At 42.8% G+C, this 12335-nt stretch overlaps 1 protein-coding gene across 2 annotated transcripts in view; it reads left to right on the top strand.

The window, feature by feature from the left end:
• Positions 1 to 5551: 5551 nt before the first annotated feature.
• BMP2K (BMP2 inducible kinase) overlaps positions 5552 to 12335 on the top strand; it is a 116283-nt gene continuing 109499 nt past the window's right edge. For both annotated transcript variants that reach the window (XM_032457212.1, XM_032457206.1), the window contains exon 1: positions 5552 to 6284. In XM_032457212.1, the coding sequence (XP_032313103.1) occupies positions 6101 to 6284 (184 nt within the window). In that variant the 5' untranslated portion in view covers positions 5552 to 6100. The remainder of the gene's footprint in view (positions 6285 to 12335) is intronic.

Genomic DNA, 12335 nt, shown 5'->3' with positions numbered 1-12335 from the left:
TCTATCCATATTGTCCTCTACTACAATTTGCAGTTCAAAGTCTGCCAAAATAGAAAAAAAAAAAAGATAAATGTTAAGAAGCCTAAAACTCACCCCAAAGAAGAATCATTAGGTTCTATGTGTGAAGCACCTGTGGTGAAAGGCTAGCATGGTAGAGCAGCTTGAGTCCTCGCACTGCCACATTTGGTAAAACTTTGAACAAGATGATACAAAAGAAAGAGGATCTGACATTTCTTGATTTCCTACTATGTGTCCAGCACTGTGATTGGTATTGGCTGTGTATTATTTAATATTCATAGATCACATCACCTTCCAGCTCCCACTTCAAAAAACAGAAATAAATTCAAAACTACAGCAGAAAACTAAAAATTTAAAAAACCTATTCTTCCTGGTCTAAAGATGAATAAAATGCAGGTGCAGATAAGCTAAGAAGCCTGGGATTTCAGACACACCTGAGATTTAAGCCTGGTCTCAACCCCTAACTCTACCACTCACTAGATTTTTGGCTAAGTTATTCATTTATCTATTCAATACTCACAGAATGTCAAGCACATTGCTTGGCACTGGGTTATAAGAAAACAATGTGACATTAAACCTTAAACCTCTTACAATGCAGTGGAGAGAGGGAGGCAGGCATGTAATGAGGTCCCTGTGATTAAGTGATAGGTGTAGTTCAAGAAGTCTTTAAAGAGTAGCGTGGGGTACAAATGAGTCCCTTCTACCTGAGACTGCCAGATGGCGGCAGTCAGGAAAGCTTTCACAGGGGAGGTGGCCTTGGAGTTCCACATAGTCACCCACTTAGTCAGCTAATTGAGATAAAGAACAAGGCAGTCCTCCTTGCAGGAGCAGTGGGGCCTGAAACAGGTTGGTAAGAAATGAAAACTGTTCAGGGTGATTGGAGTTGACAGAGCTGTACGTCAGGTGTAGTAACACCTACTTCCCTTGTTAGAGGATTAAATGTATACAGTGTAAAACACAATGCCTGAGACATACCAGTTGCTCAGTAAATGTGCCTGTTCTCCTTTCAGTTTCTCCATTTGATGATATCACCTTCTGAAATTCCCTGACTCTCACCATACTGAATGGGTTCTTACTGTATATTGTTTCACACATTGTTTAGTACATTGTACAGGTTCAATAAATAATCTCTATTACAGCTGGCAGAAGTCTAGGTAAAACAAGATGTGAATTTTGATAAGAGATTGAAGCAAAAGCTGACAGTAGCTTCAATCCTTTCTTTCTCTCTGTTCCTCTCAGAGCAAGTTGAATAGAGTTTTGCTTGTGTTTATGTGAATGCTGCCACGTGTGGAGATTCAGCGTTGGTTCAACACACTGGGAGAGCATCGACATCTTTCTATGGGAACCGCTGACCTGCTTCCAAACCCAGAGGAGCTGCTTTTCGGTCCCCAGAAGTCTTGAAAATCAGAACACCAACCGTACTGTCAGAAGGAGATTTGAAGGCAATGTACCGTCCCAGCACAAACTTAGAGCTCATCAGTTTCTGTCCAGAGCTTATGGTCAACTCTGTCTCCACTCCTAATCTTTCCTCCCTGCCTCTATTACATGGTTGTGTACATACCTCTCCCCTCACCTGACAACAGTCTAAAACTCTTTGAGAACTTGATTTGTCATATTCAAATTTGCCCTTCCTAGTTATACCCTCTCCCAATCCACAGTGTTTTACCCACTGTAGATATCCAGCAAATATTTGTTAAATTTTAAAAATACCTGGGTTAATCAGAAATTAATCTCATTTATCATCGGGTTCCCTGAACTTGAGTAGGACACTGATGTCAGGTGAGTGACGTGGCCACAAGGCACGGGAGGGGACTCTACGTCCTCAGACTGTAGCCATCACACCGTACACTGTGCGTTTTCAAGGAAAGTCTGCGTTGTGTAGCGGTTTAAAGCATAATGTCATACTACCTAGTTGTGAAACCTGTTACAAGTCACAAAACAGACCTCAGGTGTGTGACCTAATCTCTCTGTGAATCAGTAGTCTTATCTGTAAAGTAGGAGTGATAATCCAAAATACTATTTCATACAGTTGTCCTGAAGATTTACTGTGTTAATACATGTAATATGCTTTTGAGTAGCACTGGTACATCACAAGTGCCCAGTGAGAATCAGTTCTTACTTCATGCTCTGAAGTTTGTTATAAATGTAACTGGGAGCAGGGTAGCAGCTCAGTGGTAGGAGGGAAATGCCAAGGCTATCAGGGAGAGGGACGCTAGGAACATATCCAGGCACGTGCCTGTAATCCCATTCTGGGACGAATGCTTCTGGAGGCAGGAAGGTATTCCCATTAGGAGGTGTGAGGCTAAGGTGCTGTGTACCTGGTGTCCCCTCTCCCCCCAATTCAGCTAGGTGGAAGATCAAAGTACCTCTCTTGGTGGTGAAGTTGCCAGCCTCTTGCAGTGTTTTTAAAAAGCATGGTCAAGTTACAGGAAGAATTCTAGCACAGAAAAATATTTCATGTCAAATGAGTCATTTCTCCTATTAAGAGTATTTGTGAACATCTTTGTATTTTAAACTATACTACCAGATGAATTTTTCCTAGATGTTTATACATTTTTTGCAGGTGTAGTGATGATGCTGAGTAGTTTTAACAGAGGATTTAAATATCAGTGACATTTAAAAAGCTTGTTTTAATAATGGAGATATATACATTTATATTCTTCTAATGGACTTCAGGACTTCTACTTTTTTGGAAAAGATGGGCATTTAACTAGGTATAAACTAATATTGTTATGCAGGGAGGATAATTTTTCTTAATAGCAAAACATAATGAGGGTAATAATGATGGATAATGTATCATCAAAAGAAAACACTGACTTGTGAGGAAAAATGGTTCATCAGGCATTGGAAGAGATGACTTATACCAGTAAATTACTTTGATCCATGTCAGTCTTTTTTCTCAGTTCACACATATCTTTGAGAGCCACCTTTGTGTAAAACAGAGGAGGGTCAAAGTAACAAGAAGGGTTACAACTTTCCAGGAGAAGATAAAAATATAACAATAATCCTCCCTGCCCCCATTGTCAAATTCCTTCCTGTTTAAAGATCTCAGAATCCTTTAGTTGGCTACAATGGTCTGTTGACTTTATCAGTATATCGTAATATGAAACCTTGCAAACTGAAGCAAGCTGCTTAAAAAAATAAAAAAGTCTTTATTAGGTGGCTAGTTCCCAACTATTTTTATAGTAGTACAGTTGTAAACATTTGGAAGACAGACATAGGTATTAAAAAAAAGCCCTGAAATGTAATTTTAATCTTTTACCTCTATTAAACTATTCTATATCTGTGTTCTTATTATAAGTCACCTCAATGACAGTGTTTAAGATGGTCAGAATGTACATTATCCACATTTTTTTCCTAGAGATTTTATTTTCCAATAGGAAGCCAAAGTGAATGTTCTTACATAGCCATGGTATAATGAGCCCAAACCAAAAGACTAGAATTGTCAATATAGTTTTTCCACTGATTAGTATCGCATTTTCTGCGTAAAAAATGGTTTAAGGACAGTCAATTTTAACTCACCAAGTGGCTAGAAGGATACAGTCTGACAGGTAATAGCAACATCTTTGGGTAATTAGTGTAAATGCTTGGCATTCCTGTTATTAGTAACACAATGTTTTTGCATTCTTATTAGTAATATGTTTGTCACAGAGTATTGTGATGTTAACATTTTGAGAAGATCACACAAATCCAAATTTTATTGTCTGGTGAAAAATTAAAGAACACACTGCTTAACGTTACCCAAAATTTTTGAGAGGAGGTGTATGCCTTAAACAAATGATCAACTTCCATAACAGAACTCAGGTTATAGGAGTACAGAGAAGTAATTTTTTTTAAACCACAGCTATTGTGGTAAATTTGCTCCCACACTGATCATAGGACATTATTTACTCTTGTGTTGTCATCAAATGAAGTTGTATTAGGCTGATAGTAGTTTTGAATTGTATGAAGTGACTAAATTTCTCAGTTTTTCTGCTTGAAAAATGTAATTCTAATGTTGTAGGAATAAGACTCCACAGTGAATCCCCACAGTAAGAAGAAGGGTCAGCTTATTTCCAAATGGAAATCCCCAATTGTCACACCACATCAATTATCTAACAGAATCTGACATCCATTGAGCTGGAATGTACTTTAAAGGTCAGGTCTCTGGATGAAGAGTTTTAGCTTAGTGGGTTATGCAGCAAAAAAATGCCTATATCCAGAGCACTGTTTCAACGTTGGCAGAAATAGCTTCTCTGGGAAGAAAAAATGCAGGATTTTAAGCCCTAAGCTTTTGCCTTAAGTACATTTTCTAATGTTTCTGCCTGTATCTCATAAAAAGTTGGATAAATAAATAGGAGTTGGGATAGAACCACATTCATCTACTTTCATAAAAGGTGCACACTGAAGTCCTGCAGGCACGATTTATTTGGCCTACACTTACAAAATTTGGGAAATGCCGTATTAGGAAAAAAAAAATTCCAGATTTCTGGCTTCTCTTAAGAAACTGGAACCTCTGGCCACAGTAGGCCTGTATTCATACGTGGAAAAAGCAGGCTGGATTTGAGAATCAGCTGCTCTCTTTACACATATTCTATTATTTTCCATTCTTAACTGTTCTTAAGTCTTACACCACGTTCACGTTGCCTGCCTCACCCCGCAGGCACTGAGATTCCTGCAGTTTATGAAATGGATGCAATGCGTTTTTTTTCCCCTTCCTTTTCCCAAATGGGTTAAGTCTCTTCGTTAAAGGAGTGGGCGAAACCAATGGCTGGTTTTGCTTCTAAGCAGTCCTACACAGTCCTAAGTCTGCGTTTTTCAACGATCTGACGCTAGCCTTTTCCAGAATAGCCCCAAGTACGAAACTAAGTATCAAAGGATGGCCCTTGAAGTTGTAGCTCTGCCACAAGCCAGCCATGTGACCTTGGGCGAGTCCGTTAAGCTCTCTTGGACAAAGGTGATGAAAGGTCTCTAAACAGACTTAGTACCTGTTCTGAACAGTTCACGGGGCTGTTGCACAGCACACACGAGATTTTGAAAGTACTCCTAAGTAATTTATAAACCGCAAAACGCTTCCTAGCACCGGCGTCTGTTACAGAGTGCGACACCACAGCTTTAGAAGTCGGGTTACTGGAATCCGCTCTAGTTCCGCGCTGCTCCCACCTCCCACGCTCGGGGGTGGGCGAGCGGAAGAAGATTCTCAGGGGAGGTGGTCTGGAAAAGCGGCTTAGAAATGCAGCAAGAAGTTCCTTAACTGGGGTAAAGTCGTCGGTGGCATTTTTAAGCCCTCAAAGTGACATACCAACTGCTAGCCGTGACAGACCTCGCCGCACGGCCAGCGCCAAAACCAGCCCCTGGGTTACCTCCCTGATCGAAGCCCGGACCCGACAAGCCAGGCTTGAAGCCTCTGGGCCGGGACCCCAAACCCGGGACTCTGGACCTCACCCTCGCCCCCAACCCCCACCATCACCTCCCCCGTCCCCTTCTCCACGTGACAAGAGCCGGAACCGTCACTTCCGGCGGCGCAGGCACCGCGCCTGCGCAGGGCCCCCGGCCTCGGCGACCGGTTGGCAGGGGCGCCGCGCCGCCAACGGCCGCGAGTGGCGGGCGGCACTGGTTCGGCTGGGGCGCTGGCCGTGCTGCGGGCTGCGGTCCAGAGGTTGTGCAGCCCGGGATCCAGCCCACTCCCCGGAGGGCCCGGCCGCCCCGCCCCCTTCTCCATCTCCCTCTCTCGCGCCCTCCTCCGGGGCTCGCGCTCCGGGCGTTTAGGGAGGCGGCGAGGGCGCCCGGGGCACTGGCGGAGGCGGCGGCGTCGCCCCCGCACTCGGGCCCGCCCCCTCGCGCCCCGCCCCGTCCCCGCCCTCCTCGCCGCCCTCTGCGGGAGCCGGGCAGCTGCAGCGGAGCCGCGGAGCGGGCGGAGGGGCCGGGGAAGTGCGCTCGGGGGCGCGGAATGTGAGGCTCGGCGGGCCGCAGCGCGCACGGACCCTCGGACGGGCGAGGGGCGGCGACCTCTCGCGGACGCCCGGCCGCGCGCCGGGCCGGCCACTCTCCCTCTCGCTCGCCCTCGCGCGCTCCCCTCGCCCTCCAGCGCGCCGGCGGGACCATGAAGAAGTTCTCTCGAATGCCCAAGTCGGAGGGCGGCGGCGGCGGCGGCGGCGGCGGAGGAGCGGCTGGTGGCGGGGCCGGCGGGGCCGGGGTCGGCTCCGGCTCCGGTAGCTCGTCCGTTGGGGTCCGGGTGTTCGCGGTCGGCCGCTACCAGGTCACCCTGGAGGAGTCGCTGGCCGAAGGTACGGGCGCCCGGGGAGGCTCGGGCAGGCAGGTGAGGGAGGGCTGGGGTGTGGTGGTAGCTTCTCCCGGTTCTCACCCGCTTCTCTCCTCGCCCTCTAGGCTAACTCTTCTTCCCCCTTCTGCCTGCTCCGCCCAGCCAGCGGGGGCTCTTAAGCCGGCTTTTCTCGCCGCTGGCAGCTCCGGTGCACAATTCTTTCCTTACTAGTTTAAGTCATTTTCAGCCCCTCTTGATGCAAGGAAATACATAGAAAACGTCTTAGCGAGTGCTGTGGTGTCAGGCTTGGACAAGTGACTCATGAGAGGGTCAGATCGAGCACGATTGGGGCTCTTCTCTCCCAGCGGTGGCTCAGGCGGGTGTCATTCGTTGGCCTCCCCACCCGCTCCGCAGGGCACGGGACCCTGCGACCCTTGGTGTTAACCCGGGGTTTGCTCTTGCACACTCATCAGTTTGAAAAACAATTTATTTCTGTGTGCGCGCCTGATGGAGGTGATACTTTGCCCCAGATTCAGTTAGCAGGTTGCTTGGGGGGGGGGTAGGTGAACTTGAAATCCACTTACCTTTGTTATTTAGAATCTTCTCTAAAAGACAAGGTGCTAGTCATACCCCTTCAGTATGTCGCTTTGATAGTACTTTAAGAGGCGCTAGGAAAGCGGGTTAACTTTCTTTTGGGAAGTTTTGTGCTCAGTCCTTCATTATCTTTACCAGGCTATGTCAGCAGTTGCAAGTCTGCTTCAAAAAAGTTTACTCCATTAAAAAAAATCCTCCACTTGAATTTTGTATTTCTTGTATAATTGGCTTGTAGGAGATGCTCTCTTGTTTTATTGCATACTTCATTGACTTTTGAGTTTTTAATTGCAGAATGGTGTTACAAAGTAAATACTTTGAAAAAGTCATAAGAAATAAGGAGCCCTTTTAAGTGCGAAGACAGTAGTTTTGGTTCTCTGAGAGTCAGCTGTTGATTTGGTTTGAAGACAGTAGACTGAGAGTCCGCTTGTGTTTTTTGAAATGCCATAAACAATAGCAGATTAGTACAAGAGAAAATCCTGAATGTTCTTGTCTATGAAGTATTCTAAAGAGAAAGAAATCTTGAATTATTCAGGGACGAATGTCTTTGTTTTGCCGGCCATTGCCCCTAATAATGAACCTAGCTGAACCTTAAGAGAGGTGGAAGGAGGATCCTTAGCTTTTCAAACAATGAATGTATGGTAATTGGTGTTGATAGACAGATTTACTATGCTGTAAAATTTCCTAGCTCTTTATTATTACATGAGTTTCAAGTGTTGGTTTAGATTGAGTAGTAAGTTTTAAGAAGATGTGGCTATTAACGCACATGCTGTACTTCTGTCTTTGAGTTGTTGTAGTAACTAGTTGAAGTGTGGCTTGAGTAATATTAGACTCAGTTCATTTCACTAAATCCCTGACGGGCCTTTTATTTAATAGAAGGAAATCATTGACATTTCATCAGTCTAGACTTTGGGTTTGGATTTCTACAACTGCTAATAGGACCAAGCATGTCCTATTATTACCTTAAGCACACAATTTGTAATAGAAAATAATTTTGGAAAATGAAAATAAAAATGAATTTCAAAAGGGGAGCGCTCACTCAAAAATTTTCATTCAGTCACTCATGTCACTGTTAGAGTGTTCCACTGACTTGTGCCATAAATTTGTCATTTCTCTTGGAAAAATCCATAATCAAGTGTTAAGAGGAAGGTTGAACAAACCCTTTTGGAAGATGGTACTTCCCCACCCAACACCCCAGATCCTGGAACTAGGCTTTAAACTTCCCTGGGAAGCCTGAGCCTCGCTTTGTTCACTTGTGTGTGTCTTCTCTTCAGCATGCACACAATCGGAATTAACTATATTCAGTTTACTTTTTGATCTTGACATATTGTTATTTTAGGTGCTTAATATCCCCTCTTCTTTCCAGATGAGTAATGTCACAGTTTAGACAAGATGTTTAAGCACAAGTATAGTTTACATTCAAGAAGTCATTCAGTAATTTACAGATACATTTGCCCGATTGTAAGATTAGAGCAAATGCTTCTGAAAAAAATACTAAAGTTCAGATTTCCTGAACTGGGGAGAGGGTGTAGCAAAAGGAGTAGAAGCAAAGCCAGATCAAAAAACAAACTTAGTAGATTTTACATTTTTGCTTTATGTCTGCGTTGTTTAACTAGAGCCGAGGCTCTGTAGATGCTATGTTCTGAGGTGTTTTCTCCATGCTACTGCAAACACAGGCAGCTTGCCCAGGATGACCTCTGCAGTGTCTTTGAGTCTTCAGTAAACCTGGTGTGAGTGCTGTCTCCCCACACCTCCATATACGTATTTGATTCTCATTATTCCCAGTAGTGAACGGTGATTTAGCAAATACTGAGTCATTTCTCTTAGGGGAAATACAGTGTTAGGATACAGCAAGCCTCTTTTCACAACATTTTTGTCAACCAGTCAATAAGGTACCTTGTTTTATGTGTGTTTCTGTTTATAGACGCCTTGTTTAATATATATTGTTGACTCATTAACACTGAACTCATGGCCAGTAGTACTGTAACTCTTGCCTAAATGAAGCTTATCTAATACACGTATTTCCTCTGTAAAGGAAAAATTGTAGCCTTCTTGTGCTTAGAAACACTACATAGACAACACTTGGGCAGTATCCTTGGGGAGCATTTTAAACAACAAAATCACCAATAAAAACCACAAAAATGAGAAAAACGTAACACTACATAGACCTTGAAATGGGTGCTTGCTTACAGGATGAGAGCTGAAACAAGAAGGCAGAGCAATACCTCATTGATCCCAGCTGGCCTCCTCAAAATTTTCATCACTATGCACATGTCTGTAAATGACTGTAAAAATGCCATTGTATTGATTTGGGGATATTGTATTGCTTTCGGGGATACAAATAAATTTTAGCAAGTAAGCAGATTTACAAATAACTCCCCACATAATGAGGATCCACTGTGTGTGTGTACATACAGGTATAGGTATGTATGTATATGTGTATATATATACATGCACATGTATGTATGTAAATTATATATATTTAATTTTTAAAAAACCGTATGTTATAACTAAACTGTTGGAATAGTTTCCTCTCTGAAATATTGTATGCTTTGTGTCATAATCTCTTTCTAGTTAAGTATTTATATATTTGAAAATGCTGACAACTTGCACCTTCTTAGTTCCTGCTCAAAGTTTAAAGGACTGATATATCAGTGGGGTGTTTTCATAGTTCTCCTCAAAAACAGTCCAGTTTCAGGAGTGCAAATCCAGCTTTGGGTTGTAGAATTGAGGTAGAGCTATATGTAAATTTTAGCTTGAAACAGTGTCAGTTTGTCAAGCACATATAATTCAATGTAACCTTCCAAGTTAAAGCAAAGGACTGGTTTTTGGATCACATACATCCGTAGGCCTTCAGTGCTAGTCACGGGAATTTAATATTGATTGATGATGGGAAGAGTGGGCTCTTGAGTAGACTTTTGCCCCTAAGTGTCTGGTGAAAAATGAACTTAAATGGGGAGCATAGAGACTGGGACACTATCCATAATTTGTTGACATAATCTTTTTTATTTTTAATTGAAGTACTCAGTTACAATGTGTCAATTTCTGGCACACAGCACAGTGTGTTGATATAATCTAATCATGAAATGATGGCGCTGGATAGGAATGGTATTTTGAATATGAATGGGTCGCTAGGACTTTCTGACATGGACGTAGGGGTTGTAGGCATTGTCAGTAATTGGAGGCCAGGAATTAGCTGCAGAGTTCTGTACAAGTTGCTCAGTAGCTCAGAGTTAACTGCTTAGAGTAGGGTGAATTTATGCTAAGAGTTAGTTAATTCTCATTGTTAATTTTATAGGGAGGTAGTAAAGTACATCTGAGCTTGCAATATAAATCAGTAGGAACATGGGTTATTTAAACACGGTATCTCATTTGCAGAAATTATCTGTGGCAACCCAGTAACTTATAAGCTAAAGTTCCCGAGAAATTAGAGTGAGCAGAAGTGGAGGATTTGACAAAGATATTGACAACTGTTACTATTCCATAACTATTTATTAAATGCCTTTTTTTTATGCCTGGCTCTGTACTAGGTGCTATATATATACAGTGGAAAACAAACATATTTCTCTGACCTCATAGAACTCACAGTCTCATGTAGAAGATAAATATTAAACAAACAAGAATAATCAGGTTAATATAGTTAACAATTTTGATAATTGTCATGAAACTAAAGCACAGGGTTTTATGAGAGGATAACTGATTTTGTTTTATATTGGAAGATGAAGTATTTTTTTGGACATTTTAATAGGGATCTAAAGTATGAGAAAAGTTCAGTAAAGGCAGAGGTGTGAAAATGGGGTGGTGTGAAGTATGTCATGAAGAGGTAAGTTCCTGTGTAGGGGAGAATTTCAGGAACTGAAGTCTGTCCATAGCTATGGGCTATAGTGAGTGAATCCCATGGAAGCAGGACTCAAGATGATTTTGGGGAGATGATCGGGATCCCAGGCTTTGTATGCCATGTTGGGGATTTTAGATTTTTATCTGAAAGTGCAGCAGGAAGCTACTGAAGGATTTAAATTAGGGCTGTAACATGCTCTGATTTATATTTTCGTCAGGTCATGGTGTTGCTCGAGACTGACAGGCATACAGATTAGGTGATTAGTTAAGGATGGTGGCTGTGGGGATGGAGACCAGTGTTATTCATGCTTAAATGAGGAGACCTGTTGGTGAACTGGATAGGAAAGGGAGTGTTGTAGGAAGTGTGAAGAATGACTTCCTTATGCAACTCTTGGATGGTGGTGCCATTTACTGAGATGGGGAAGAGTAAAGAAGGAACACATTTTTGAGGGGGTGGGTTGGGAGGATATCCTGTAATTCCAGACCTGTTTAGCTGAGGTAACTGGGAGGAAATAAATGTCAAGTGGGAAGTTTAATAGATGGTGTGGAGCTCAGCAAAGGTGTTTGGGTACCTTTAGAGGTCAGGTATTTCTGATCAGTGAGCATTTGGCTGTTATTTTCATCCTTGGGAGGGGTTGAATATAGGGAGAGAGTGTTGAATGAGAATGATAAGGCGCTCATGAATGACTCCTGGGAACATTGATCTCAAACATTAGAGTTCATCAGAATCATTTATTGGAGGCTGTGGTAAACCACAGATTGCTGGGGCTTGGTAAAACACAGATTGCTGAGCCCAACCTCCAAAGTTGATTTTGTATGTCTGGGCGGAGCCCATAATTTGCATGTCTGCCAGCTTGCTCATCAATGCACACACTACTGGTTCAGGAACGATACCTTGAGAACTGGTGATTTAGAGTAGGCAGAGACTCAAAGGGAGCTGCCGGAGAGTCATAAGGAATACCAGGAAAATCTGATGCCTGGAGACTCAGGCATGAAGGGGAAGGAGCAAACAGTCGCTGAGAAGTCATCTTACTTGATCCATTTTTTAGGATCCTTAACCTACCTTCTAAATCTTTGCTGTAGTTGTTTCCTGAGAATACTCTTGGCTCCATCCACAGTGTGCTTCTCTCCTCCTTGTTCTGTGACTGAGCCTTGTGTTTGCCTCTCACTCTGCCTTTGCCTGTCTGATTCTAGCTTCCTAACTGCTGTTTACATCACTCCCTTCTTCCTGTGGACATTTGTAGCTATTTGCTTTTTACCCCCTTATCACCTTTAATCTTTTGTCTTGAGATACAGTTATGCAAGCACTTGGAAACGCTAAGGTGATTAATTATTGTTCCTGTCTCAACGCCTCTAGCAGATAGTAAAATTCTTGAGGCTAGAAGGACTCTGTCTTAATTGCTTTTTGTGTCACAAAAATTGCCTCACATATCACGGACATTCAGCATTTTTCGAAGGAAATGATTTTTGAATCTTTTTTTTTTCTTTTAAGGCAGAGAATACTTTAATAGAATTCAAGAACTAATTAGCAAATTAAGAAGCACCAATGGAGGGTTCTTTAATTCTTTTCCCCTCAGAGGTCTTCTGCGGGGGCCTGGAGACATTGATTTGTACTTTGGTGAACACAAAGTTTGAAGACAAAAGTTTG

Source organism: Camelus ferus, chromosome 2 (genome assembly GCF_009834535.1).
Source record: "Camelus ferus isolate YT-003-E chromosome 2, BCGSAC_Cfer_1.0, whole genome shotgun sequence".
NCBI lineage: Eukaryota > Metazoa > Chordata > Mammalia > Artiodactyla > Camelidae > Camelus > Camelus ferus.
The sequence above is the reverse complement of the archived record's forward strand: the minus strand, read 5'-3'. Positions and strand labels throughout refer to the sequence as shown.